The following is a 27,475-nucleotide window of genomic DNA, read 5'->3' on the forward strand; positions in this document are numbered from 1 at the left end:
CCGTGGGCATGACGCGTAAAGAGGGTGAGACACGCTCAGACGGTACCAAGGGCCAGCGCGATCCAGACCGCCGGCCCCGTTCCCCACCTCGCCTGCTTACCCGCTTCTCCCCCTGCGGGTCCCGTGGCTTGGACACTGAATTTTCTAGGGGGGCCAGATTGGACCAACTCGGATTCTGCGCGGCCCTCCAAGCAAATGAAGCGCGTCGCCCTCCCCGTTAGCCCTCGACACCCTCGAAGTCCCCTCCCTCGGAGCCGGCCCCGCCAGCCACCTCCAGCAGGCGCCCAGACTGCGCGCGGGCCCGCCACCCGGACCCGGCAGCTCCACCCCGCCCCCCGGCCTTCGCCTTCACCTTGACCTGCGCCCGCTCCCAGGCCCCTGCGCTTTGCATAAACAAAGAGAGGAGGAGGGACCACCCGGGCACCGCCCCCGCCCCGCCGGCGCCCCTCTCGCGGCCCCAGCCCTCCGCTGGGCCGCCCCCCGCGGCCCCTTACCTTGGCCTGGCATTTCCGATGACAGGAGAAGCTGCAGACTGCAAGAGGGCGAGACACAGAAAGAAAGTTTTAGCCGCGAGGTATGAAATGGAAACTCCGGCGGAATCTCCTCCCACCCCGCCCGCGGTCGGCGCTCGGGAGGGAAGAGGGAAGGAGGGAGCGGGAAGGAGCCCCGGGGAGGGCGGGCGCGGCGGGCGGCGGCCGCGCTCCCGGGCCTGCGGGGCGGGCGCCCCGGACGACCGAGCCTCGGGGCGGGCGCCGGCTCCCCGCTGGACCCCGGCCAGGGCAGAGGCAGCCGGGACCCAGGCCTCGGGCCAGCCCCGCTGAGGAACCGGGCCCTTCTCGCCTTGCATAGCGCGGGCGGGCGGACCCGCGGACCTCGGGCACCGCACTCGGAGGGCCCGTGCGCACTCGCCTACGGTCGCACTCAGGCACGCCCAGCACCGCTTCCCGTGCACACAGGGCCGCACACACGTACCCATGCCACGAAACTACGACCCGCTAGCCAGGCACCAACACACGTGCGGTTTCGTGGAGGCCCTCCGAGCCCTCCAGCCTGACACAGACTTGGGGTACAGACGTGAACAGAGACTCGCACCAACTTCATGCGCAGGAGCGCGGGCGCGCGCGCACACACGCGCACACACACACACACACACACACACACACACAATTTGCTCCCCCCTCCCACTTCCAGAAGCTGGAATCAAATTTCCTATCAGGTTCCCAAAGCCTGGAATGTCCCCAGCCCCACCCCCCAGGGCCTGGGACTCCACGGAGGAATCTGGCAAACCCCGTCCTCTAAGGGGCAGGCTGCGGGGGTCTCTGGGCGGATTTTCGTGCTGACTTGGGTCTTGTTGGCTGCCCAAGATGTACTGAAGCAGGTGGGTGGGGCACGGGAAAGAAGGGAAGACACCCTGACCCAAGTGGCCAGCAGCCACACACAGCCCAGGGCCACAGCTAGCACCGCCCCTCCACGCCCTCTTCTGCCCAGTCTGTAGCATCTTGCCCCATTCAGTTTTCAGCCGGCCTGATTCGCAGGAAAAGGCCCCTGGGGTCTGAGGTAGGTCAAGGTCCAGCGGCAGGGAAGAAGCTCCAGGGTTCCCCTTCAGGAGCCTTCTGCCATCCTTTGGGTGCAGGGGTGGGAGAAGTTCCAGGCAAATGGGTGGGGCCTAGGATGTGATCTTGGCCACTGGCCCTCTCTTGAGACCTTCTCTCAACCTAGTCCTGGCCCAGCGCAGGCCTGTGACTCAGCTGGTGGTGAGCAAGGCTTTCCTGACCCCAACAGCCACCCAGCCCAGCTTCAGGACATCACCCTGGCCACACCAGGACATGTTCCTCTTGGTCACCCAAGTCACACCCACTGGTCCAGCCCTTTGGCTTCTGCAGCTGTCCCCTTGCTCCCTGCCCCAGGTGGCAACTTTCTCCCTTTCAGAAGGTGTTCCCTCTCTGACCCCCGCAGCTCCCCAGCCCTCTTTGGTACCAAGGAACAAGGCATTGAGAAAGCCTCAGCCATGAGGCCTGCGTTTGGATCGTGGGCCCTCCCTCTTGGCCAGCCGTGGGCTCTTTCAAGAACGGGACACCTCTCTCTCCCTCTCTGTCTCCCCACCACCACCACCACCACCACACACACACACACACACACACACACACACACACAACCTGCTGCACAGTGCAGGCTTCATAAATGTTTGAGTTGGAACTGACTGAAAAATCTCACCTGGCGTTTATGGGTAATAGTCACCCCTGCCCCACTCTCAGCCTCTTCTTGTCACCCCGCAACATCTCTGGTTCAGCCCAGAAGGCATCCCTAAGTGTCCACCTCCCAACCCCAGTCTAGACCCCAGGGGCACAGTGGGGACCAGAACGTGGTCTCCCTCCAGCTTACTCCATGTTTCTGACAGTTCCCATCAATCAACAAGCTCTTTCGTACCTCAGGGCCTTGGCACTTGTTCCTCCAGCTGCGTGGAACATTCCTCTCCCCGTCACATTCTCCTGGGCGGAACCTCTCTTGCCCTCTGCAACCCTCTCATAGCCATCTCCTCAGAAGGACCTTTTCTAACCACCCAAATGAGAGTAGGTCGCCACTCTTCTTCCTCAACACCTGATTATTTCCTTCTCTGCACAGTTCACAGTCTGAAGTCACCTGGAGTCTTTTCTAGTAGCTTACTTATAGTAGATGCCCCCGTGCTAGACGCAGGAGCAAAGGAGCATGCCCATCTCTCTCACCACATGCCCAGCAGCCAGGACACTGTCTGCTTCGGGGCCGAAGAACCAGACAGCATCTTGATGCAAATTAGACCGTCCCATCATCTGGGCCAACCAGCCCCATGACACACAGCCAGGCTAGTGTGCTCTGTCTCTGTGGGACTGGTGAGAAGGTCCCTTTCTCCGGGCAGGCCCAGCCCTGTACCAGGATGCATGGCCGGCTCCAGTGCCCTTTCCAGCAGACACCCTTGGTGGCGTCCCTCCTGCATGACTGTACAGGGCAGCCTGCCTGCCACAGGGGCAGACAGTCAGCAAATGCCCCCAAAGGGAAAGCAGGTGGAGAGGTCTTTGGGCAATCCTGGAACAGCCTGCTGAGTGTCCCTACCCCGTCCCCAGCCTGCCCTTGGCTCTGTACAGTAGGGGCAAGGAAGGACCTCCACCAGCTCTCGACCCAGAAGACCAAAACAGCAAACTGAACACAGTGGCACGTTCCTAGTAGGTCCAAGTGACCAAGCCACACCTTCAGAAGCACATGCCCTCCACCCCAGGGAAGCCTTCCTACTGGGTTCCCTCCAGGGACGCCTCCTTTGCATTCTTGATCACCTTTCTCAGGTCTTCTCCTCAGGGGCAGTGCTTCCTACTCTCTACCTGGCACCCCTCATGCTGCCATCTAAGTGTGGGCAGTCATGGCCCAGAGCAATGAAATGTCCTGGTGTGTCATGGAGTGTCGTGTTCTAGCTCCTGGAGTTCATACCTTTCTGTCATCCTCTCCCACACTGAAAGTGAATCCGTGCTACACTCTGGATCTAAGATGTCCCCCCAAGACCCATGTATTGATGGCACGGTGCCCAGCCCGTGGCACTGTTGGGAGGCAGTGGAGCCTGTAGGAGATGGGGCCTGGTGGAAGGAATTAGGTCATGAATTGATGAGGATATGGGGACCGTGGCCCTTCCTGTTTCTCTCTGCCTCCCGGCCACCTGAGGCGAACAGGCCTCCCCTACCGTGGCACCTGCCATGAGATACTGTGCCACCTTAGGCCCAAAACAACAGGACCAAGTGACCGTGGACTGAAACTGAGCCAAAATGAACCTTTCTTCCTTTCGATTGATTTATCTCAAGTTTCTCGTCACTGTGATGGAAATCTGACTGACAGAAATCTGACTAACACAATCAGGCAGTGTAGAAATGATGGTGTGTGACTTCCAAGGCAAGGCCATAAAAGCCCCTGTGACTTTAGCCTCAGGCTCCTGGGTGACTCACCCTGGGGGAAGGCAGTCTCTATGTTGTGAGAACTCACAGGCAGCCCTGTGGAGCAGGCCATGTGGTGAAGAGCTGAGGCCCCCTGCCACCAGCCAGCCCCAGCTCAACAGGCCCATGAGTGCACCAGGCTGAATAGGGACCCTCCAGGCCTTCAGATGAACACAGCCTGCTGACATCTTGGCTCAGCTTCTGAGAGACCCTGAGCCAGAACCAGTCAGCTAAAGCATTTACAAATTCCCTACCCTCAGAAACTACATGGAATAGCAATTCTGTGTTTTAAATCACTAAGTTTGGGGATCACCTTTTTACACAGCAGTAGATAACTAATATAGAGACACACACTCAGGAGCCAGGCACAGTGGCACACACCTATAATTCCAGTGATTTGGGAGGCTGAGGCAGGATGCTCTCTAGTTTGAGTCCAGCCTCAGCAACTTAGGGTATGGTCATTGGTGGGGGCTGTGGATGTGGCTCAGTAAAGCACCCCTGGGTTCCATCCCCAGGAAAACACCCTTCCTTCATGGAATGCACTAGACAGAGCAGCTGCCCCAGAGCTCTAAAGAGGCCAGGATCCCCACAGGGCCTGTCCTTCCCTGAGGACCCCTGGATTCACACCACCCGGCACAGACAGACCCCAAGCCCTCTTCCAGCTCTGGGAGCCCGTGTAAGGCCAGCCCGTCTCCCTGCTGTATCCTTCCTGAAACACAGGCTGGAACCCAAGACCCGATGTCAGAGTATGAAGAGGTGGGGCCTCTGAGAGGTGGCCAGGCCACAAAGGTCCTGCCTTCTGCCTAGTCTTTGCCTCCCCATCCCTCCAACCTCAGGGTCCATCCCTCTGGTGGACACAGTGACGAGGTGCCACTCTGGAAAGAGACCAGGCCCTCCCCGATCCGGGACCTGCCAGTCCTTGATCCTGGACTACAGCCTCTAGAACTGCAGGCAATGAATTTCCGTTGTTTATAAATGACCCAGTCGAGGGCGTTTTGTTGCAGAAGCCCAGACGGAGACGCCCCCTTAGCCTTGCCACCTGCCTCTTCCTCCCACCAAGAAGGAGACTCGGGTTCCAGCCTTGAAGCTGTCTGCCCCACATGCTGCTGGGGAAGCGCCCAGCTGAGGCTGCAGAGGCTCCCTCCACCGGTGCCATTTCTCACCGGGGTCTGGGGCAGGTGCAGGAAGCACAGTGACTCTCTCCTGGAAGCGTCCCTTAGGTGCCCAGGTCCTCCCTGGACACGTCTGGGGCTGACCAGGGCCTCCCAGGTCTAGGGCCTTGCGCCAAACCCACATGGCACCCTCCAGAGCCAGCGCCCTGCAAGGCAAGGCCCCGGGCAGTGCCCCGTCAGACAGCAGCTTGGTGGACACCGGAGCCTCAGGCCTGCCCACGGATGTCTGCAGTGTCCACGGGGCAGGACCAGTGGTGGCCTGAGAGGAAGCAGAGCCCCTGGGGTGGGCCCTTGGGTACCTGCTGCGGGGAGCACTACACCCCAAGCCCAGCCCTTGGCCCCGGCTCCCACCCCAGCTGGGCCGCGGGACTCTGTCCTGGGGTGGCTTCCTGCTCTCAGGAACACAGGAAGCCAACATTGTTGGGATCTAAATGGCCTTTTCCTCCTGGTCTTGGGTCGGAAAATGAGCACATCGCCTCAGTGTACAGCAGCCCCGCCACAGCCACCAGCATGCCTGGCCCGGCCTCCCACCATCATGGAGGTGCTGTCCCGACTGCCCACCTGCTCAGCAGACCACTCATCAGCCTTGCTCTGCCCACTGCCCACGGCCTGGACTGAAGTATGCAGAGCTTCATTTAGTGTGTTAATGTGGCTAAGCCATAGTACCCAGATGTTTAGTCAAACATTATTCTAGATGTTTGTGCAAAGTTACTGGTTAAAAGAGATTAACATTGAATCCGTAGACTGAGTAAAGCACATTCCCCTCCATTTTGTGGGTGAGCCTCATCCAGTCAGTTGAAGGCCTTTAAAGAAAAAGACAGACCTTCCCAAGAAGAGAGGGTACTACCAGCACACGCTTTTGAACTTGAACTAGGACTCTTCCCTGGGTCTCCCACCTGCGGATTTCTGACTTGCCAAGCCTCCATAACCACATGGGCCAATTCCTTAAACTAAATTTCTATCTATCTAGGTGGCTAACTATCTGGCCATGACACATATCTGCTCTTCTGTTTTCCAGAGAACTCTGACCAGTGCAAGGTGTCTCAGGGGTGGCCAGGGGCACTGTGTGGTTCTGAAGTAGGACTAAAAGAAACCTCCTAGATCATCCCATCCTGTGGCTTTCTGGGTTTTTTTAAACGCTGAACTGTTCATGCAGATGGGTTCTGGTATGGAATCTACGTGGTGCTGTTTAGGATTTAGTGGACGCTCACCATGGACCCAGCTCTGATCTGAGCACTCTGTGTGTAGCATCTCATTTAACCCCTACAGTCACCTGAGGAGGGAGACACTGCTATTTGTCCCACTTTAAAAGCGAGTCAACAGACGCAGAGCAATGAAGCAATCTGCCAAGTTCTCACTAGTAAGGGCAGGAGCTCACTAGTACGGCTCTGGGAATCCAGAGCCTCTGAGCCATATGAATGACTGTCACACCGTCCCCTCCTCCTGTATGTATCTAACTCCCACACAAGGACTTTTCTGATTGAAATGGGCAGGGATCCCAGAGCCCTGACCTTTACGTCTTCACTTGGATTTCACCTCTTTCCTGCCCTCTAGGGCCCCTACGGCATCCCCAAGAACCTTACAGCTCCTTTGGAATGCAGTGTAGAGCCTCTGATCTAATCCAACCCCCTCATTCAAAGTAAAGGGGAAAATCAGGTCCAGAGAAGTTAAGTATCTCTCCCAAGCTCACACAGCCAGACAGCAGAAAGCCAGGACTTTACTGGGGAACGATACTGACCAAATTATATTGTTATATCATGTGTATGTATGAATATGTAGCAATGAATCCCACTAGTATGTGGAATAATTATATAATTATAATGCACCAATAAAATACGGGGAAAAAAGAAAAGTAAATAAATAAAAATGAGTAGTCAGAAAAAAAAGAAGCAAAGAAAGAAAGAAAAGTGACCCGGGGTTTCCATCCCATCGGGAGCCTCTGATGGTTCCGCAGAGGTCCTCAGATAGAAGGTGGAAGTTGGGGATCCTCAGTGACATGACAAAGGAGAAACAGCTCCCCCAGTCCACCTCTGGGTCGGCTGCACTCATTGTCCTCCCAGGTGCATCCTGCTTTAAGGAAGCTGCAGGTGGCCGACCAGCAGGCACTGAGAAAGGAAGTGGCCTAAGCCTGGGCCAGACCAGGCCCCGATGGCAGCCCTTGGGCTCCTGAGCCGGCAGTCTGGTCCTTCCCCTCGGGCTTCAGTCTAGTGGGAAACCAGGACCTTTGAGCAAAGCTCTGAGTCCCTCCAGCCTGCCTCTGAGGTCCCCAGTGTTCACAGGGCCCCTGGAGCCCCACCCCGAGGCCTGTGGGAATCCACCTTTCAGACCGAAGCGCTCCTACACATCCCTCAAGACCCAGCCTACATCTGCCTTTCTTGCCAGTCTGGCAAAAAAAAAAATCTCCGCTGAGCCAGACAGCCTCTCCTGCACACCTGTGTCACCCTTACCACCATATTCTATGATCGGCTGTGTGTCTGTCCTCCCCGGCCAGTGGCTGATTCTTGGCACCGGCACCTGGCACAGTATCTGGCCCAGAAGACAGCTCTGGACACCTGGGTGCGTAGACGGGGGAAGTAGCTGTGTACACTGAAGAGGTATCTGGCTTCCACGGAGTCCCACAAGGAATTTTCCAGGCCCTCCCACTGTCTGGGCCTCAGGGAGAATCCCTGGTCCAGCCCCCTTCTCTCTGTGCTAAGAAGTGACTTATCCAAGGTCACACAGGGTGCCCACCATCATCTCCTCCCTCTCTGTGTCCTTCACTCACTTCATCTGCCATCAGTGAGCCCAGTGACCCGCAACCCTGCCCCAGGCCTGCAGAGGGTGTAGTACATGGCCTGTGGTGCCCCAAGTCTTCCCCTCTTTGCTGGGACTGCCCCCTGGGTCTTCGGTAGCTCGGTCCTGACACCTAGTGGTGGCTCTGGAATATAGCCCTGACTTCCCCCTCACTTTCTTGCCAACCCCCCACCCCCCCACTCTCCACTGGTGCCCAGCAGGGCTGCCAAACAAGCTTGGCCACCCTCCCTTTCCTCTGGTTCGCACTGGCAGGGCCAGGCTGGGATCCGGGTGGAACTAGGCCCATATCTTGCTCACCCTGGGAGCTTTACCTGCACAGGGAATTCAAGGCCCCTCATCAACCCAGCGCTCAGTCAGGCAGCTGGGAAACCCAGAACAAGTTATACGGGAACCCAGGGAGACTGTGGCCAGAGATAGGCCCAAGGTCACACTGAGTGTCCCCAGGACTTACTTCCATCCCCCCAGCTGCCTCCTATCCCAGCAGCATTGGAGGTTTCAAGGTGACAGGAAGACCTGAGGGGAAGGGAGGGGCTGGGGGAGGGGAGGGAAAGCCAGCTGAGCAGCCTCAGGTGGGGTGGGGGCTGTTCATAAACAACGCAACCCGCCCGGGGCAGTGCCGCTCCACTTCACCCTAAGCCACCAGCAAGGCCCAGGCAGACCTCCTGGGAGGAGGTGACACCGTGTGGCTGATTTTGATATTGCAGAAGTTCCTGTGGGACCATAAATAACCCCCTGCCCTGCACCCATGGCGGACCTGCCCAGAATGCCCTCCGCACGCATGCTCCCACAGGCTCAGTCCCTCCCAAGGCTCCTGCCTCCAACACCCAGTGAAAGGCCTCGACTCCCCCAGAGCACACCCCAAAACCACACTCTCACCCTGCCAGCCTGCAAGAGATGTGCCCAGCGCCAGCCTCAGTCTCCTCATCTGTAAGATGGGGTGGCACTGGTGCCTGCCGGATGCTGTGAGCACTAGACGAGGTCAGGCACATGAGTACTTGTGCTCAGTAAGCGCTTTAGAATTGTCCCCTCAGCCCAACTGGGACTTCAGCATGGACAAGGGACATGGAGAGAGGCCAGGTGGGGAGGACCACATGGCAAGAGAGAGCACGCCCTTTGGCACAGCTGACACAGTGGCCTTCTTGGTAGCTGGGTGGGGCGGGGCCGGATTGAGGATGAGGTTGGGGGGAGGGGACATGGACGGGGGGGGGGGGGGGACATGGGCAGAGGGCTGGGAAGGGCTGATTCTGCCAGACCTCAGGTCATGGGAAGGCTGTGCTACATCTGAAGGGTCATGGGAGCCCACCAGCTTTAGCCAGGGCAGTGACATGACTAGGTTTACACGTTTAAGTCCCACTGGAAGCTGGTGCAGAGCTGGATTAGAGAGGGTGGGTCAGGGAATGGGAGAGGGTTGCCCTTGGCCATCCAGGTGAGAGACAATGGCAGCCGAGCCAGAGGATGATGCGGGGAGCTCGTGACTAACTGCATTTGGGACCCTGGCGACGGATGGGATGTGGGGTGAGGAGAGGAGGGCATCTGGAGGACCACTGGGTCGGGGATGGGGTTAGTCCCAGAGGCCGGGCACAGGGCCTCCTGTGGATTCCCTGTGACCTGGGACAGGACACCAACTTCTCTGCAACGGTGATGACCACACCCAGTCTTTCCAGGAGCACGTGAGAATAGGGATTGAAAGGCCCAGCAGCCAGCAGGTCCTCCAGTGACGCTGATTTGGGACCTCTTAAGTCACCCAAAGCTGCCACAAGGAGAGGACTGTGACTTGGCCAGGCACACACCAGATACACACCTTCCACATCAACCACGTGGCTTCCACAGCCCATGCAAACACCACAGCCGCGTAGCTGCCACATGTCAGTCACGTGACCTTCAGGTGCCTTCCATGCACCCTCCGCACTCCCCAGTCGACAAGCCTTCCACATGCTACATGCCACGCACACGCCCTTCCCCACACTGTGTGCCTGCCTCCATGTGCCAGCCGGACACCTCACACCATGCATGCTGGTTACTCTGCTCATCCTCAACTACCTGCCACTCCCATGCCACCCACCACCTGCTACTGCCCACCCACATGCTCCTACACACCACCACCCAGGAAGCTCAGCATCCTCTCCCATGTGAGAACCAGGCACGGGGTCAGAGCCCCAAGGACATCTGCCAGCCAAGTTCCCACCTGAGCTGGACTGGCGCTCTCTCCCTGGTGACACACTCCCCGAGCCCTGTCAGCCAGCTGCTCACCTTTGCAGGTGCAGCCCTCCCGGGTGATGGCCTGTCGGCAGATACCACAGGGCTTCACCTTCTTGAAAGTCTTCACCTTGAAGTGGTGGGTCTTGGGGGCCTCCAGGTCCTCTGGCTGTGGAAGGAGAGGCACAGGGGTCAGCCTGGGGTAAAGGGCCCTGGGAAGGAGGAGGGGCCCTGGAGGGGAGGAGGTGTCAGGGGCAGTGAGCAGTGCGAGGTGACAGGACACCCACCCAGGCTCAAGGACTTGCATGGAGTTGATGATCAGGGCTCAGACAGCACCTGAAGACCCGGGTGCCCAGGGATCTCATTTTTCTTTTAATTTACCGCATTCTTGGGGCATGGCTTCCCCGAGGTGTGGCGCAGGAGTTTAAGCATCCTGCTTAATCGAGCTGAGCTGTGGCTCAGGTGGAGCCTCCGCCTGGTGTATGGGAGGCCCTGGGTTCCATCCCCAGCACCCCGAAACAGAAAGGTATTGCTAAATACAACTTGATACCCCATATTGCCAAGCCCCAGGAGGCTCACCATTAACCCCTCCAGTCAGTGCCTCCCCCACATAAATCCCATGGGACTTCTCTCCAAAGAATCATTTTGTGTCTTTTTGGTTTAGGGGTTTTATTGGTGGTGGTGGTGTTTGTTTTGGGGTGTGCGTGTGTGTGTTGCAGTACTGGGGACTGAACTCAGGGAGGCTCTGCCAGCCACTGAGTTCTATCCTGTTCTTTTTATTTTTTATTTTTTTATTTTGAGACAGAGTCTTGCTAAGTTGCTGAGGCTGGCCTCAAACTTGGGATCTTCCTGCCTCAGCCTCCCCAGTCACTGGGATCAGAGGTGTGCACTGTGGAGCCGGCCACCATCTTGCCAGGGTTTTAAACTTCCTAGACGCAGCTGGCTCAGCGAGCCCTCCGTGGCTAGCTTCCCTCATGCAACATTGATCTGTGAGAGTCACCCACATTGTCATATGAAGCCGTGTTCCCTCTGCCCCCGTGCTGAGTGGTATTCCACAGTACGGATGCATGCAGCACGTGTCCACCCATTTCACCACTGATGGCCCTCAACATCTCCCCCATGTCCCGCAGGCTGTTTTCCTCCCTTCGCTCACTCTCTCACCCTCCCCCCACGCCCATCCAGGAGGCCTTTCCTATCTTTCTTCTTATTTTCTATTCTTTGCATTATGAAAATACACACCACAACTTTATTTTATTTTTATTTGTTTATTTTTTGCAGTCTGGGATTGAACCCAGGATCTTGTGCCTGCTAAGCATGCTCTCTGCCCCGGGGCTCACCCTCACCCTGTGAAATGTTAAAATTCCTATTTTAACCTGCACCACCTTGCGCATGAGAAGAGGAAGGGCTGGCGGTTCCTTTCTTTCCGACTCCCCAGAAGTCCCTGGGCCAGTAAGCACTCCTCCCCTACCACAGGCCGGTTCCCTGCCCAACAGTACCACACCCCTCCAGCTCTGGCTGGCCTTTGTTTTGTTGTTGTTGTTTGTTTATTTGATTGATGTTTGTACTGGGGATTGAGCCCAGGAGTGCTCTACCACTGAGCTGCATCCCCAGCCCTTCTTATTTTTATTTAGAGATGAGGTCTCACTAAGTTATCTTGGGCCTCGCTAAGTTGCGGAGGCTGGCTTTGAACTCATGATCCTCCCGCCTCAGCCTCCCAAGTTGCTAAGATTACAGACGTGCACCACCGCATCCAGTTCCCCCAGCCCATTTAAAAAATTTTGCTTTTAGACAAAAAATTAGGCTTAGTTGCCCAGGTTGGTCTTGATCTTGTGACCCTCCTGCCGCAGCCTCCTGAGTAGCTTGGATCACAGGTATGCACCACTGCATGCAGCTTCTGTCTGTCCTTTGTAACCATGCATCCGAAACACACTAAATTGCAAAACCCCTCACAGACAGGCCCACTCTGGGGCCCCAGCCCAGGCACGGGCTGGGGGAGCTCCCAGGAGAGAGAGAGAGAGAGAGAGAGAGAGAGAGAGAGAGAGAGACAGAGAGAGAGAGACAGAGAGAGGAAGGGGGGAAGCAGACAGAGAGAGTGAGAGGCCACAGAGACAGACAGAAGGGGATAAAAGCAGACAGGAGAGAGGACAAGATCACACAGAGGACGAGAGATTAGATAAAGACACAGAAACCCAGAGGGACCCAGAGGATCAAAGAGGGACAGACAGACAGAAGGACACAGGAGCTCCCAAAGGCCAAATCTGGGAAGATCTGAGCATCAAAATACATAGTGATAGTAAAGGCTTACATGAGTCCATTGTATAAACAAATAAATGTATGAATTGCAAGTTTGATGAGAAATAGAGTATTTACATAGTCTTAAAGCACCTCCCACGCCATCCTTATAAATTATAGGGGGGGCACATAACTTTTCCTGGGAGACTCCACTCATATCAGGTGATCAAAGTTACCATCCCCAGTGATGGGACAAGTGGAAGTCCTGGGGCTCTGAGCGGGTGACAGAACAGAATCACTTCTTCCGCATTCCTGCCAAAAAGCCCCAACCCGAATCTAATCAAGAGGAAAGATCGGGTCAGCACAAACTGAGGCACAGTCTACAAATTAAATGGGATCTTCTTCAAATGTGATGAGGTCATAAACATCAAGAGAGCCAGAGATTCCCAGGCTGAAGGAGACTGGAAGAGCGACAACCAAACACAACAGCTCGTTCTGAGCTGGTGTCTTTTGATGCCCAAAAAGGACATCATGGGGACAATGTCCACAGAGTCTGAGGATTAGGGGGCAGTAATGCATCAGTGCAGGCTTCCTGATTTTGATGGCGGTGCAGGATTAGGGCGAAGTCCTTAGAGAAAAATCAGGAAAGTGTGTGGGGTGCAGAGTGGGGGTCTGTGTCAGCAACGAACTGCCCAGTAGTTCAGAAAGGAAAGGTCGTGGCACTGTGCATGGGGCCTTTCCAAGGTTTAAGCCTGCTTTCAAATTCAGAGAGGCAGACAGAGAAGGCAGGAGGAGGGCTGGCCAAGGCCCAGGCTTACAGGCCCGGGGAGCAGGGAATGGGGAGCAGGCTGAGGGCGCCCAGGGGGCCCTGGTGCAAGCCCCTAGGAAGCCTCCCATTCTGGTACCCGGGCGGCTGGGTCTGGGAGTCTCAGCCTGGGGAGGGACAGGTGAGTCCCTCTCGTCCTGCTGTCATCTCAGGCGCTGGCTGGCAGCTTTCCCGGGATCTCCGTCACAGACATTCCAGGGAGGCGGCCCAGCCCAATGTCAACTTCAGAAGCCCTGGGCTGGGACAGGGAGGTACAGGGACGGGATCTGGGGTTCGGTTTAAGATCTCTCTCTCAAACCCTAAAGTACTCCGAAGCCTACCTCCTCCACTCTAAGTCTGGCACAGCTTCCTGTCCCCCGTTATCCCTAAACTCTCCTCCCCACATCCCAAATCCAGCTCTCCCCAAAGAGCCCAGAGAAAGAAATCAGCTCCCCAGAGCACAGTAGGGCAGTGAGGCCTTGCTGCCTAGCGAGCCGATGGGCAGCAAGCGGAGGCTCCCAGACTGGCCAGCAAATGCCCGGGCTCCCGACCCCTAGCTCCCATCGCCTGTCCAGCCCCATAAAATCTGAGTTTACAAAATCTCCCCCGTCGTGGTGAAGGACAGTCAGTTTCGGATACACCCCGTGACCTCGCCAAGCAGCCCGAGTGACACCCCAGCACACCCCTGCCCCAAGAGCCATTAGCCAAGGTGCACTGGGATGGGAGTCTGGGGACCTGCCTCCTGTGCTGTGTGACCTTGAGAGCCTCTACAGCCTTCTCTGAGCCTCACAGTCCCCAGATGCAAATGGGGGCTTTGGACAAGACACTCTGAGTAGGACAGTGTGGGACACTGGGACAGTTCTTTTGGAATAAAGGGCCTGGGAGCAATGGGATGGCACATGCTAATGGTCACAGAAAAGAAGGGCTGAGGAGGCATCAGGCCTCTGATAAGAGGCTGTGAAACCCTGATGTGAGGGAGAAGCTCAGCTCTGTGCCTCCCAGCAAGTGACCCCAGCTCTGCGACTTCAGCTTCCCCTGCTATGAAACAGGTGTCCTGTGAAATGGTGGAGGAGACTGTGTAGGTGCCTTAACCTCCTGTCTTTAAATACTTGAAGGGGCTGTCACTGAAAAAGGGACAGACGTGCTCTGTGAGGCACTGAAGGTCACACAGGCGAGGGGCCCCCTACCCAGGTGCAGAGAGAGCTCCCGACACCCATAGCGCGAAGGGGGGCCAAGAGAGAAGCGGGGCACCTGGCTGCCACCCTGCCCCCTCCCCAGGCTCGCTCTGCAGGTACAGGCAGAAGATGTCAACGAACCCCATAAAGTAAATGAGCCCATAAAGTGCAAAGTGCCGATCAAGGAGAGTGGCTTGTTATGACAGTGATCATCACCTTCTTGACAAGTGGCAGGCAGCCTCGGGCAGGAGGAGATGTGGGCGCAGCAGGAAGCCGCCTGGTGTCCACAAGAGCCAGAGAAGAAGGCCAAGGGGTCCGGCCCAGTCCTTTTACCCGCCTGAGGCAGGCCCACAGGGCAGCAGAGGGCTCTCTCAGCCCGCAGGACATCCTGGTCCTTCCCTCCCTCCATCCAGCCAGCCTGCCTGCCAGAGCAGCCCAGTCAGAGGGGTGCGGCCCATCTGGCTTGGGCCGCCTTGGCGGGAGTCCTGGCCCTGGGTGGGAAAAGCTGCTTGCTGGTTCCTCCCTGCCCCCTGGGGCAGAGCAGGGGGTGGGTAGTGTATCAAAGGGGGTGATCGTCCAAGGGTCCTGCAGCTCACGAGCTGCCGCAAGAAACTTCCTCAGCTTTGCCCCCACAAGGCTCCCTCTGGCCCAGCAGTCCTAGATGACGTGGAGAGAGGGCAGAAGCCTGCCAGCCGGTGAGCAAGGCAGCCTGGAGACGGGGGTACACGATGAGACCAAGACAGCCTGGAAGCTCAGCTTCCCCCTCCCCTTGCCTCCTGACCCACCGCCCCTGCGGTCCCCTCTCCCTTAGGCTGGGAGGCCAGGTGGGCATATAAAGTTTGAGCTCCTCTGCCCCCATCCCACCTCACCTTCCCATGAACACAGTGCCCTCCCCACTCCAAGCCCCTCGCCAGCTAATGGCCTGCCCATGCTCTTGGTCCCCAAGAGTGGAAAACTCTGAGTCACTCTCAACTCCTCCCTGCCCTCTCCCACCCTCCCCGCCAAAGAGTGCCAGAGGCTGTGAATTCACTCCTGTGAATTGTCCCTAAAGTGCTTTTCAATTCCATTGCCTTTGCCCCATTTGGGGCCTTGTCATTTCTGCCTAGGGTTGTTGCAATAGCCTCCTGGGCCCCAACACCAGGCCCTTTCCAGACTGTTGGAAACACAGCTGGGTTCCCGCCACCCCACTCACCCCAAATGCTTCCACGACTTCCCTGTATGTCCAGGACAAATCCCGCATGCCCATGAGCCAGCAGAAGCAACCTGGTCTGTGGCCAGCCCACCTGCCAGTCTCAAGACACACGACCCACCCCCAGCTCTCTGCCCAGCCTCCCCCACCCGCGGTCCTCATGGCATCTGCCCAGACTGTTCCCTTGGCCAGAATTCCCCTCCTTCCCTGGCTGTCCAGCATCTGGACATCCTCAAAGGCCTAATTCAAATTTCGTGAATCCGGGTGTCTTCCTAGATACCCTTGACCACTGTCATGAAGTCTCTCCAGCCTCTCCACCTGCCATCTGCTATTTTTACTTTGAAAGTTTATTTATTTATTTATTTATACCCAAGATTGAACCCAGAGGCACTTAGCCACTGGGCTCCATATCCCCAGACCTTTTTATTTTATTTTTTTAATTTTCAGACAGGATCCCACTACGTTGCCAACGCTGGCCTCAAATTCACAATCTTCCTGCTTCCGTTTCTGGAGTCGCTGGGATTACAGGCATGGGCCACCATGCCCAGCTTTACTTTGAAAAGCTTAAAAACCTTGAGAAATGCCCCTCTGCCTTTCTCCTGGGTTCTCAATTGCCCACACATGGCCGCTTTTTCTGGCTCTCTGTCCCCTTCCTCTATGTCACCACAGCACACTGACCATCCTTGGGAGGTTCAGCATCAATACCTCCTGTTACCTAAGAGGCAGCTCATCCTCCCCTTCCCCACCAGCCCCCAGGCCCAGGGGAGCGGGGGATCCTTAGTTTCACTTTGATGTTTGGATCGGGGTCACGCCCTACATGCGGGGTTTGGAGCTTCCTTCACCCTTTAATCCAGACACAGGGGTCAGACTTTTTCTTTGTCTTTTATGACACTGCTGTTTTTAAAGATTCCAGGATGGTTGTTGTACAGAACGTCCCTCAGTGTGAAAGTGTCAGTTTCCTGGTGACTATTCAGGCTCACGTCTCAAGGAGGAATAGAACCTCGATTTCCCCTCTTCTCTTCAGTCCCTCTTTCTTTGTGGCCTGGTAGTGAATTCTTATCATTTGACGTTGCTTTCGCTTCCATTTTAAATATCGTTTTAACGTTCTCATACTAAAAGCAGGGCTGGGTCACCCTGGACACAGGTTCCACTTCTACCCATCCCCCTCCCTGGTTCCTTGGTGTGGGTCCCATGCAGATATCTGCCCTATATCTACATCTCCCTCCAGTGATCACCTACCTATGGGACAGCTACATATAGCCAATTTGACTGCCCCACTTACCCTCACGTGGACCGCGCAGACATGTCACAGAAACCACCTCTCGCCACAACATGACTTCCTGGAAATCATGTGGCAAGCTTTAAACTCAACAATTAGAATTCCCCATGGAGAACCTGCTTGGACAACACTCTAGACCCCAGTAGAGACATTGCCCATGGGTTCCTCTCTCTCTTTCTCCCTCTCCCTCTCTCTCCCTCCCTCTCCCTCCCTCCCTGCCCGTGCTCCCTGGCCCCCACGTGTGCATGACCTCTGGGCAGGCTGCACACACCCCAGCACCTGTAATAAAAATCTGTCTCTCCATCCCTGTCTCTCCTTGTCATGGAAGGGGCATGCTCGGCATCAAAGATCCTAAACCAAAACCTTCCCGTGGCATGCTTGGAACCATCCAACTGCCCCTCCCTGGCTAGACTCGTGATTCCAGCCAAGTTGCTCAGCCCCTCTCTGCCTCACTCGCTAATCTGTTAATTGAGTTAATAATGGCAATCACCCATAGGTGGCTGCGAGGATCAAATGAAATAATGCAGTTGGAGCTGCGCCTGGGACATAGTGAGCGCTCAGCAGAGCCAGCTGAGTCAGTTGGTAGATCCTCATAGCTGCACCAGCCGGCACACGCCTGCAAGTACTTCTGTTCCGTGTCCCCGGCCCAGCACTGAGTGAGCCTTAGACAAATCAGAGGGACCTAACTGTGTGGAATCCCTCAGTTCCTGTAATTACACCCTAATCTTATGGACCCGCCCTTAGGGTGAAGAGCATGCAGATCACCTTCCCCAGCAGGTCAACTTCCCCAGCCGCAGACAGCAGCCTCACCTGGCTGAGGAGGATGCCCTTTGACTCCAGGTAGCCCTGGGTCTCCATAGAGAGGAGAGGAGGAATGGACACTTCATAAACTACTCCCCCACAGCAGAGGAGCCCAAGATCCAACCTCCATTTCTGAGCTGGATGATTTCTCTCCATCAGCCTGCCCCTCCCTCCCCACTTTCATAATGTGGTCCCCAACATTGAGCCCTCTGGCCACCTTGAGTGAAATCAGCTGCTGGCTGGCGAAGGTTCAGAGAGGAGGACCGTCTGAGGCCCGTGAATGGGGCGAGGGATTGGCATGGGCTCCCTCATCTAATCCTCTCGCTGACGTCCCAGGATGAGCCTGGGGGACTTGCCCCGGCTCATGCAGTCAGGGCAGGATGGAACATAGACTCAGACGCAGGTCTGTCTGAGCAGGGTCCCAAGTCCCCAGCCACTGCGCTTAGCACGGTCTCTGTGTATCTGTGGCGGCCTATCGGTGGCAATTTCAGGGAGTCCTGACGTCCCGCAGTCAGGACTGGCTCCTCTGACCATCTATAGGCCAGCTCACCCTTGTCTTGGCCAGCCTGGACTATTTTCATGTCCTACATTTGGATTTGAGATCTCACCTCATTTTAAATCCAGCTTCTCTCCCAAGAGGTCTCTCCTGACACCTCCCTTCCCCCCAGTCCAGGTCAGGTCCCCTCTTAAGTGTCCCTACAGCTTCCCTCTTGATGACACTTATCATACTAGAAATCATGTGGACAACATCTGCAAGCTGACGGGCAGGTGCACGGGCGGGTTGGGGTTTCTTGGTCACCGTGCCTCCACAACACCAGCCCCACCCCTGAGCTGCTTGCCACAAAGCGCTTCAACCCAGAGCTCAAATGCCCTCCCCCCAATTCCTTAGCCTTTTCAGAAACACTGAGCCCAGTTGCCAAGTAGCTGGGGTCGACTATTTCCCCTCCATGAGTCCCCTTTCATTTGACCCTAAATCAGGATATTCATCCCTTCCTTTCTCACAGAATTATAGTGAGGTTCAAATGAAATGGTGTCAGTGAAGGATGTACTTGGGAAAGGCACAGAGAGGCTGAACAGCTTGCTGGGACCACACAGCCAGTCAGTGGCAGAGCCAGGATTTGAACCCCAGCAGCCTGGTGTCCAAGTCTGTGCTCCGACCACTACAGGAAAAGACCTGCACATGAGGGGACCTTGGGATCACTCCAGTGATCCCATTCACATTGACCCTGAATGCCCTGAAATAGCCCCAGCATGGAAAGCTCTGGACGGGGAGGCAGCAGCTCAGGTTCTAGTCCTGACTGTGCCTTGCTGGTGGCATAGGAGAAGAGTAACATTTACCGAGCTCTTCGTGCGTGCGCTCCTTGGAAGCTTCACAGCGCAGGCTGGGAGGTAGCTTGGTGGTAGAGCACATGCCTAGCATCACGAGGCCCTGGGTTTGATCCCCAGAATCACAAAGGAAAAAAAAAAAATCTAACAAACCTACAGAGGTAGAAAAACCAAGGCACGGAGATGTGACAGTGCTCGGCTAGTGTCCCAGAGCTACCAAGTGGGGTACCGGGATCAAACCTAGGCACTGCAGGCCAGCAGGCTGCACGTCCCCTCAGCACTGTGGCAAGCGGGAGGGAAGGATTTCTCCCTGAGTCTGTGCCTCACGTGTCTTTTTTTTTTTTTTTTTTTTCTGTTGTTTTAACTTTGTAAAAGAAGCGTTTTTCAGACCCTTGTTCCCAAACCCATGGTCAGGAGGCCCTGACAGATGAACCAAAGCAAAGAAAGTGACCTCAGAAAGGGAGAGACAGACTGGGATCCACCTGGCAGCACTGCACACAAGAAACCCCGGGGCTCACGAGGACCCTTCTGACAAAACTGTGTGCTCAGCACTGGGCAGGACACCAGCTCAGCAAACAGCACATCATTGTCTGCAGCTGGAAGTGGCCTTGGAGAACAGTGTCCAAGTGTCCGTGAGGTCCAGAAGAGTCAAGTGAGCAGCCCTAGACCACACAGCTTGCTCAGGGAAGGGCCAGGGCTGCACTTGGTCCCTAGCCCCTACCTTGGGGACCACCATAATGAGTCCCCTTCCAGTTCCTGAGGACAGAGCCAGCCCCTCTGGAAGGAAGGGCCTGCCGCGCTCATTCCAGCCGCACCACACCAAAACGCCTCAATTAATAGGCGTGTAATTATTTTCTAAATAAACCATACTTGACTATGTAATTGCAAATGGAAGCACTTGATGAAAAAATCAAGTTATGCATAATATATAGCTCTGCTCTTCAGCTAATAAAGTGATTTTTATTCCTAGAGCTTAGAACGTTGTGCTACAGATGTACGGCTTTGTGAGAACATCTGCAGCACTCCCCAGACAGGGACGTGTGAGCACATCTGCACACGTCCACCCGATCCCGGGCACAAGCTCCATCTCCTCCAAACCATGCCTTGATTCACCTCCCTGAGGCTAAGATCCAGCCAGTTCTTGGCCCCAGAAGTGGGTGGAGTCCTGGGCTGCCAGAAGTCAGGCAGGGAGCAGGACCCTGTCCCGCCATACCCTTCCCTGGGGGATCCTCCTGCTTCATGTCTGGAATACATGGAAATCCTGAGCCAAGCAGGAGGTTGTGGAGTGAGGGAAGGACCAGCATTTACTGAACATCTACTCTGTGCCTGGCTGCCCGATCCTTTGACATGCATTATCTCCATCCTCTCCCAGCCATGTAAGTTGTGTAACACACACACACACACACACACACACACACACACACACACACACACTCACTTTACAGATCAGGAAACTGAGGCTCAGTCAGGGAACCATTTTACTCAACACTACCCATCTGGTAAATGGTGGAACTGGAATCTGAGCCCAGGCCTGCCTCCCTCCACCAGGAGCCTCTCAAAGCAAAAGCCACCTCCCCACACAGTCCCCAGGGACTCTGTTGACCCCTGCCCCTTTGCCAAAACACACCCTAATCAGCCGAGGCCCATCTGGGAGGAAGAGGAAGGGAACTGGTACCGCTGGCTCAGGCGGCTGGAGACGGGGCAAGAACCTGGCATCCCGGACTCTTCCCTCTGTCCGGGAGCCCTCCCCTGGTCAGAAGGGTAAGCAGGAAGGGATGAAGGTGGGACTCTAGGAAAGAGGGGAGGAAGAGAAGCCAGGGGAGGATGCAGCCTCTTCTGGTCTTCCAGAAACCCAAGGAGGCAGCAGTTACACCTGCCCTGGGCACCAGCACCCCTCCCAGCTCTACGTGCCAGGCACTGCCCCAGGCAGGGGGCCGCAGAGTCGCCTGCCTGCCTCTCTGTGATCCCAGTCCTCAGCCGCCTCAGTTCCCTACAGCGCTACCCCCACACCTCCCAGCTGAAGCAGTCAATATGGCCCTTTCTGCAAGCACCCCAGAGATCTAACTGCGGCCCTTCCTGCTGCAGGGGCTCCCCAGCGACCCACCTCCATCCTCAGATCAGAAATGAACTTGGCCAAGGCTCCCATTTTACAGATGTCAACAGGAGCCTTGCCAACCACAGCTGTTGGCTGCATCGGTGGCGTGGGATACTCCAATCTATCATTCAGACCCACCCCACACCCGCCCCCAAGCCACCCCAACCCCTCCTTCCAGGCCCCTCCTCCACCTTTCCCTTTTCTGCACCAAGTACACCTGGTTGCCCAAGTTTCCCGCAGCTGTCCTCAGCCTGGGCTTGCCTGGGCCCTCCTAGGACTGGCCAGACAGGGAAAGGGGCAGGAAAGGCCACATCTGGATCCCGGGCCTGAAGCCCCTCCCCCAAACCAGCCATCACTCTGAAGCCGATGTTAACCTCAGCCAGGGATGACTTCCTCGCCCTCCTGACCTTGCGCATGCCTCCTCCCAGCCCTCAGGAGCCTCTCAGAGGAAGGGGTCTCTGCCTGCCCCTGCCCCCGCCCCCACCCCTTCTTCAAGAGTCAGCCTCCCCCATCCCCCCTTTCCCAGGAGCCTCTGCCCAGGACTGGCCTCGAGTCTTTAACCCTCATACCATGTGGCCCCACAACTGTCTGCCCACCCCTCCAGGCACCCTTGCCCCCCTCCACCTTCTTGAGTCTTTCCTGAGGGGAAAAGAGGGGGGAGCAGGCCATGCCCCCTCCCCTGGGGTGGGAGAAGCCTCGCTAAGGATGGGGTGCTATGGAGACAGGGATGGCAATGGATCAAAGCTGAAACTGGGTCTAAAAGGGATGAAAGTGTGGAGTCTGGAATCCCCCAACCCAGCTTTCCAGAGTTAAGAGTCCAGGTGAGAGTTCCCCATTCCCAGGCCCCAGCACAGACCCCGCCTCACATTCCTGCACTGAGCCACCAGGGGCAGTGGGAAGTTTTCACCCCGTATGAGGAGGGGGACAGGAGAGGCTCTAAAGAGAAAGAAACTCCCACTCCTATCTCCTTGCAGGACCTGGACCCAAGAAGCAGCGGTCGTGACCCGGAGACCCAGAGCTTGGGCCCTGGTAGGGTAGAGGCCTCGGGCTGACAGCTGCTCAGTTGTCTGTCCTGGAGGTACGACTTCACCCCAACACCACCCCGCCCGGGCTCAGCTGCAGGATGGCGCAGGGTGGGGGACCTCAGAGCTGGAGCAGCCCGACCTACCCAGAGCATGCAGGACAGACAGATCCACGTCATCTTCAGCGGGTCCTGTCCCTTGGGTCACACAGGCGCCTGCGGAGGGGCTCCCCGGAGCTCCCAGCGCCCACCAAGCAGGCAGAAGAGAGCGCGGAGTCCTCTGCTCGCCCAGACAGCATCCGCGGGCCTCTCGGCCTCCAGCCCTCCCTCCCTCCTCCTCCTCCTTCCCCCACTCCACCCCCTGTCCCAGCCTCCTCTCTCCTCCCTCCTCCCAGGCTCCACTGGTGGCGTTGGGGGTCAGGAGCTTGTCTTGGCAGGGGGTGTGAAGGGGACAAGGCAAAGGGATAGCTACCACAGGCAGGGCCCCCTGATGCCAGCCCCCCAGACACACAAGCCCTGCGAACCCTGAGGCTCCCCCTGCACTGCCCGATCTGGGGCTGGCAGGGCTGGGGTCTGAGCCTCACTGCAGCCCAGTCCAGGGTCCTGGCTCCTGGACCCCTGCAGACCACTGGTGGACAGGCAGGCGGATCCAGGGTGCACGCCCAGAGTCCCTCGGCCTCCCGCGGCCCCCACTACACTCGCATGCCCTCCTGGCGCAGAGCACACCCCCACTGGCACACACACAGTTAGAACAGACCCTGGTGCCCACAGGCAAGCGGGGAGCCAGGACAGGCCTTGACACAGGAGGAACCCGCGAGACCGCTGCAAGCATGGCGCTGCCCCCAGGCTGCGGAGTCGGTTCCAGTTTTTTTCCTATTTCTTTTTTTTTCCCCTTCTTTCTTTCCTCCAAACATCTGTCCCAGCCCTTCCTGCCCTTCTGAAAGGGAGCCCCGCTCCAGGCTCCCGCGAGAGTCTGTTTTTCTTGACTGTACCCTGGGCCAACATTTGGTTTGCATTTCCCACTTCCTCCTCCTCCTCCTCCTGCCCCCTCCCAGGGCCCGGTTCTGCCTCCCACCATCCCCGCCTGCCTCCCTCCCTCCCCACGGTGTCCCCTGCCCCTGCCCCCTGCCCTCTCCAACCTGCTCCCCCGCCTGTGCCCAGGAGCAACAGTTTGGTGTCTAGGGTGGGAAGAAGATGAAGCACAGAACCCAAGTGTGTTCCCAAGAGCCACGCGGGGGGGGATCCGGCAGACTCCGCCCCAGGCCCTCACTGTCTGGATGCACCCCCCACCCCCACCCAAAGAAAATAATCAAAAAATGTCCTTCTTGAGCTCTGGCCATGACTGGACCCGGTGAGGGCGGGTGGGGGCCCGTGAATCACTGCTCTGCTCTTTGGAGCTGTCCTGGGGAGGGAGAGAGGGCTCAGCCCCACGCCCTTCTGTGGACGCACACGCAGTCCAACCACACAAACCCGAGGCTGAGGACAGGGCCCCACCCAGAGTAGGCCATGGAGACCATTTTCCTGGACTGAGTAACTTAGTAAGGAAGTCCTCTGGCCTGGGCTCCTGAGCACACACATACCCCGAGCCACCAGGAAGAAGGGTTGCATATCCCTGCTCTCTCCCCCACCCACCTGAGACCATGCTGCTCCACTCTCTGGCAGCCCCACATACAAGGCAACCCCAGGGTTGGGTCTCGTGTGGACCTGCCCAGCCAGATGTGCAGGCTCCCGACCAGGGTCCAGCCAAGCTATCTACCTGGAAGCCCCAAGAACAAGAGGGGAACATTGACTCCTCAGCTGAGAAAAGGCTGCCGATTTCAGATACCCGGGTTGTGCACTGCACAAGGGACTAATTGTCATTATTTGGTGATTCTGAGCAGGCAGAGAAGGACGCTGAAGTGAGGTGTCTAATTCTGGTCCTCTAAGATGCCTGGTTAAGAGTCCTTCTTCTGGTAAAGAAGTTAGAGTGAGGCATCTGGGTTCCCTCTCCGCCTTTCCCAAGATCCTTCTGCAGAGCTATGGAGCTGGGAAAGACTCTGCTCCTAGCCTGCCCACCCTGTCCCAGGTCCCCCACTCCCAAGACTGCTGGGGTTCAACTGACAGCCAATACTGAAAGGGATCAGTGTTCCACATGTAGCTGGCCCCACAGCACGCTGTGTCTGTAGACAGATCCCCGCACAGCCTCCCTCTGCCCCTTGACTGGAGCATGGAGCACGACTGACTCTCTCAGAGCTCTGAGCCTACCCCTATCCCATGACCACCAACCCGGCCAGCCTCTCCAGCCCCTCAAGTTCAAGGGCTCTGCCACAGCCCTAGTACCCGAGCCCGTTCCACTCATCTCCCCTGCCTGCCCCCACAGCCCTTTGCTGCTGGCGCTTTCCTGAGACACGCCTCCAAGCAGCTATCTCGGGAGTTCTGAGAAATCACCTTGGAGCTTCTCAGAAATGCTGGAAATCCAGACCAAAGACAAAGTCACAGTGACACGAAGTCACAGCAACTCCAATTTGTCTGGCACCCCGAGGGGACCCGACTGCCCCTAGGTCTGTTGCTACCTCAGTCCCCTCAGCCGGGACAGGAAGGCAAGCCAAGAACTCTGGTGCTGGGGGTTCCCTTGGAGGACCCTGCCTCTAAAATCGCCCCATCCCTCTTCCAAGTCCAAGGGGGCCTCTCCTATGCCTTAACCTCTCCCTTCAGGAAGTCCTTCCTGCTACCTAATGACCATCCTCCCTGTCGAATGTCAAACTCTGCCCTGCCCGTGTCTCTGACTGTGTGTAATGACCCTGCTCCCAGCTTGTTACCCATTCCTCCTCCTTCAGTCAGATGTCTTCTCCCCACCCTCACACAGGTGAGTTCCTTGGACAAGGACGTGTCCTGTGCTTTATGTCCCTAGAGTCTGGCATAGAGCAGGCACCAGGCAGGGTTGAAGAATGAATGAATCAAGTCCATCAGTGGAGCCTAGGCGATTTCCCTAGTGTTGGCATCTACTATTTCCTTCCAAACCTTCCTTCTCTCCCCCTTGAATGGGCCTTGGGCATCCTTGCCTGCCGTATCCACCTATCTTCGGCACCCAGGTCTTCCTGCTGCCAGCCCTTCGCCTCTGAGCTCTCTCAGGCTGCAGGCTCTCCAGATGCTTTGCTTCTTCCAGGAGCCCCACCTGTGCCTGGACCGTCACCTCACGTGCAGCACACCCACATGTACACATGGGTGGGCAATCCCAGAAGCCTCGGAACCCAGCCACCTCCTATGCCCTCCCACCTCCTCCACCCAGACATTTCAGCAACACGTTCGGGTTTAATTTCAGTTTTTCCCTCTGCTGCAGGAGACCTCCCTGGCTCCTCCTCATCCCTCCTTTCCACTGTGTAACCAGCTGAAGAAACAGAGGCAGGACTGCGGGCCCCGGAGCTGGCGCTGGGCCAGAGGTGACTGAGCAGAGCAGAGGGAGAGTCAGTGTGACAGGAACGAGCTAATGGCCGGGGAGCCTGAGCTGGCTCTTCCCTCTCGGGTCCTCAGCTTCCCCACCTGCAAAATGGCCAGGCCAGGCCAGGGGTCTCCAAGGGTCCTTCCAGTGCCACCTCCCAAGCTAAGGCCCCAGCTCTGCTCAGCCCATTCTTCCTAACATTTGAAACTTGTCCTTCACACAGTTTTCCTGGGCTGTGGGGATAGCTCAGTGGAGCGCTGGCCTAGCATGCCTGAAGCCCTGGGTTCCGTCCCCAGTACTGCAAAGCAAGAGAAAGTTTTTCCGGTTATCTAGCCATCCCTTATGGCACTGAGCTTTGCCTCTGTCACCACTGGTCACAGAACCTGAAGGCCACAGGACATCAGAACTAGAAAAGCCTCCATGTTCAGCTAGGGCAAAGATCACAGCAAGAGTCTTCAGGGGCCAGAGGGAAGTTAGCTGAGGGGGCGGGCCAGGGGGCTCTGGGGATCTGGACAGGGCAGACCCCAGTTAAAGGAGATACTCTCCCCCCTTGGCTCCAGGCAGAGTGGCATGTGGCAACACGATCCCTATTGTCAACTCTTTGGATCTGACATGAGAAATCCCAAATCTATATTTTTATATAAAATTTTTATAAATACAAAAATTGCAAATTTTAAGGTTTTGGCTGAGTTGTTTCGTTTTGTTTTGTTCCCCTTCCTCCTCTTTGGAGGACACATTAAACATCTGCCAGGAAGTTTGATCTTGGGACACCTCTCACCCATGCTGCCCACTTGCTTAACAGACAACTGCACTCTGGTCGACTTGCCTGAGGTCACACAGCTGTCAGAAGCAGGACTCCGGTTTCCTTTCGAGACTCCAGGTCCCAGTTTCCTCCTAAGCACCCCGCTGAATGGGCACCGTAGAGCCAAAGCAAGGCTCTCAGTGTTGTCCCCTGGGACATACTACACCTCCCTCAGGCCTGCGGAGGGTGCCGTGCACTCTGGTTCCTCACTGCCACCCCTGCAGAACCCAACAGAGGAAACCACAGGACTGGCACCATGTCTCAGCTCCTGGGTCCACCCTCTCTTGTCCCTAGACTCTGCCACTTTGCCTCTGCCCCAGGAAAGATCAACATTAATTAATTGGTGTTCATATCCTTTTACACCTATCAACCCTCATTTTACAGGTGCAAAGACAGAGAGGTTTAGCAACTTGCTAGAGTCCCACAGCTAGGATGGAGGAACCTGGAGGATTTAGTTTCACATTTCCCAGGGATGGGGACTCTTCTCCCTGTTCCAGGAACGATGCAGTCAATCACCCAGGAACAAGAGGTTCTGTACCCGTGTTGTGGTGACGTGTTAACTGTCCTCTCCTCTACCAAAGGGCTGGCACTGTGGCTCCAAGAAGGGGGTCACCTGCCCAGCACGGGTCTGGCTCAGTGGGGGCAAGGAGCAGGGACACACAGAGGGACATCAAGGACAGTGCTACTACTACATGGGTCAAGAGGAGACTGGCTGACTCCCCAGGGAGCCTGAAGCCTCCCTTCCAATTAAAGCATGCTGCCTCCCCTCCCCCCACCCATATTCAGCCTTTGAGATCTGGGAAGCTCAGACCCCTACATACCACACACTAGATGTTCACTGCACAAAGGTACAGCCGAGGCCTGAATGGGGACTCCGTCCTGTCTGTGCCCACTTAGTGAACCCTGGCACACCAATCTGGAGCACCACCACTTGATCCCAGTGCCTACCAAGGCCCCACATGGCCAGAGGAAGTCCTACCCCAGCTCCCACATCCATCATCCCTTTGAGACCGAGGTTACTCCCTTGCGCTCCAGAAATCTGCCTGCTCCCTGGGAGGACAGACTGAATTCCAATCAGATCAAGTCCAAGCCTCAGTTTCCCCAGCTGACACAAAAAGAAACATAGTGACATCAATTACCCCCCTCCCCCATCTCCTCTCCATCAGCACCCTGGGTGGAATGGGCGGCTGGACCCAATCTCCACCATTTTTAATAAGATCC

General features: G+C 56.7%; 1 protein-coding gene across 12 annotated transcripts in view; it reads right to left on the minus strand.

Moving 5' to 3' along the window:
* Positions 1–27,475, minus strand: part of TNS1 (tensin 1) — a 210,284-nt gene that overhangs the window by 158,592 nt on the left and 24,217 nt on the right. For 9 of the 12 annotated variants that reach the window (XM_079132552.1, XM_079132550.1, XM_079132548.1 and 6 more), the window contains exons 2-3: positions 10,166–10,280; positions 495–532 (exon numbers count right to left, since the gene is read on the minus strand). In XM_079132552.1, the coding sequence (XP_078988678.1) occupies positions 495–532; positions 10,166–10,280 (153 nt within the window). Of the gene's footprint in view, positions 1–494; positions 533–10,165; positions 10,281–22,181; positions 22,324–27,475 lie in introns of those variants that run through there. The other 3 variants (XM_079132547.1, XM_079132551.1, XM_079132534.1) reach the window with 3 other exon arrangements.

This window comes from Sciurus vulgaris (assembly GCF_902686455.1).
Source record: "Sciurus vulgaris genome assembly, chromosome: 3".
Taxonomy (NCBI): Eukaryota; Metazoa; Chordata; class Mammalia; order Rodentia; family Sciuridae; genus Sciurus; species Sciurus vulgaris.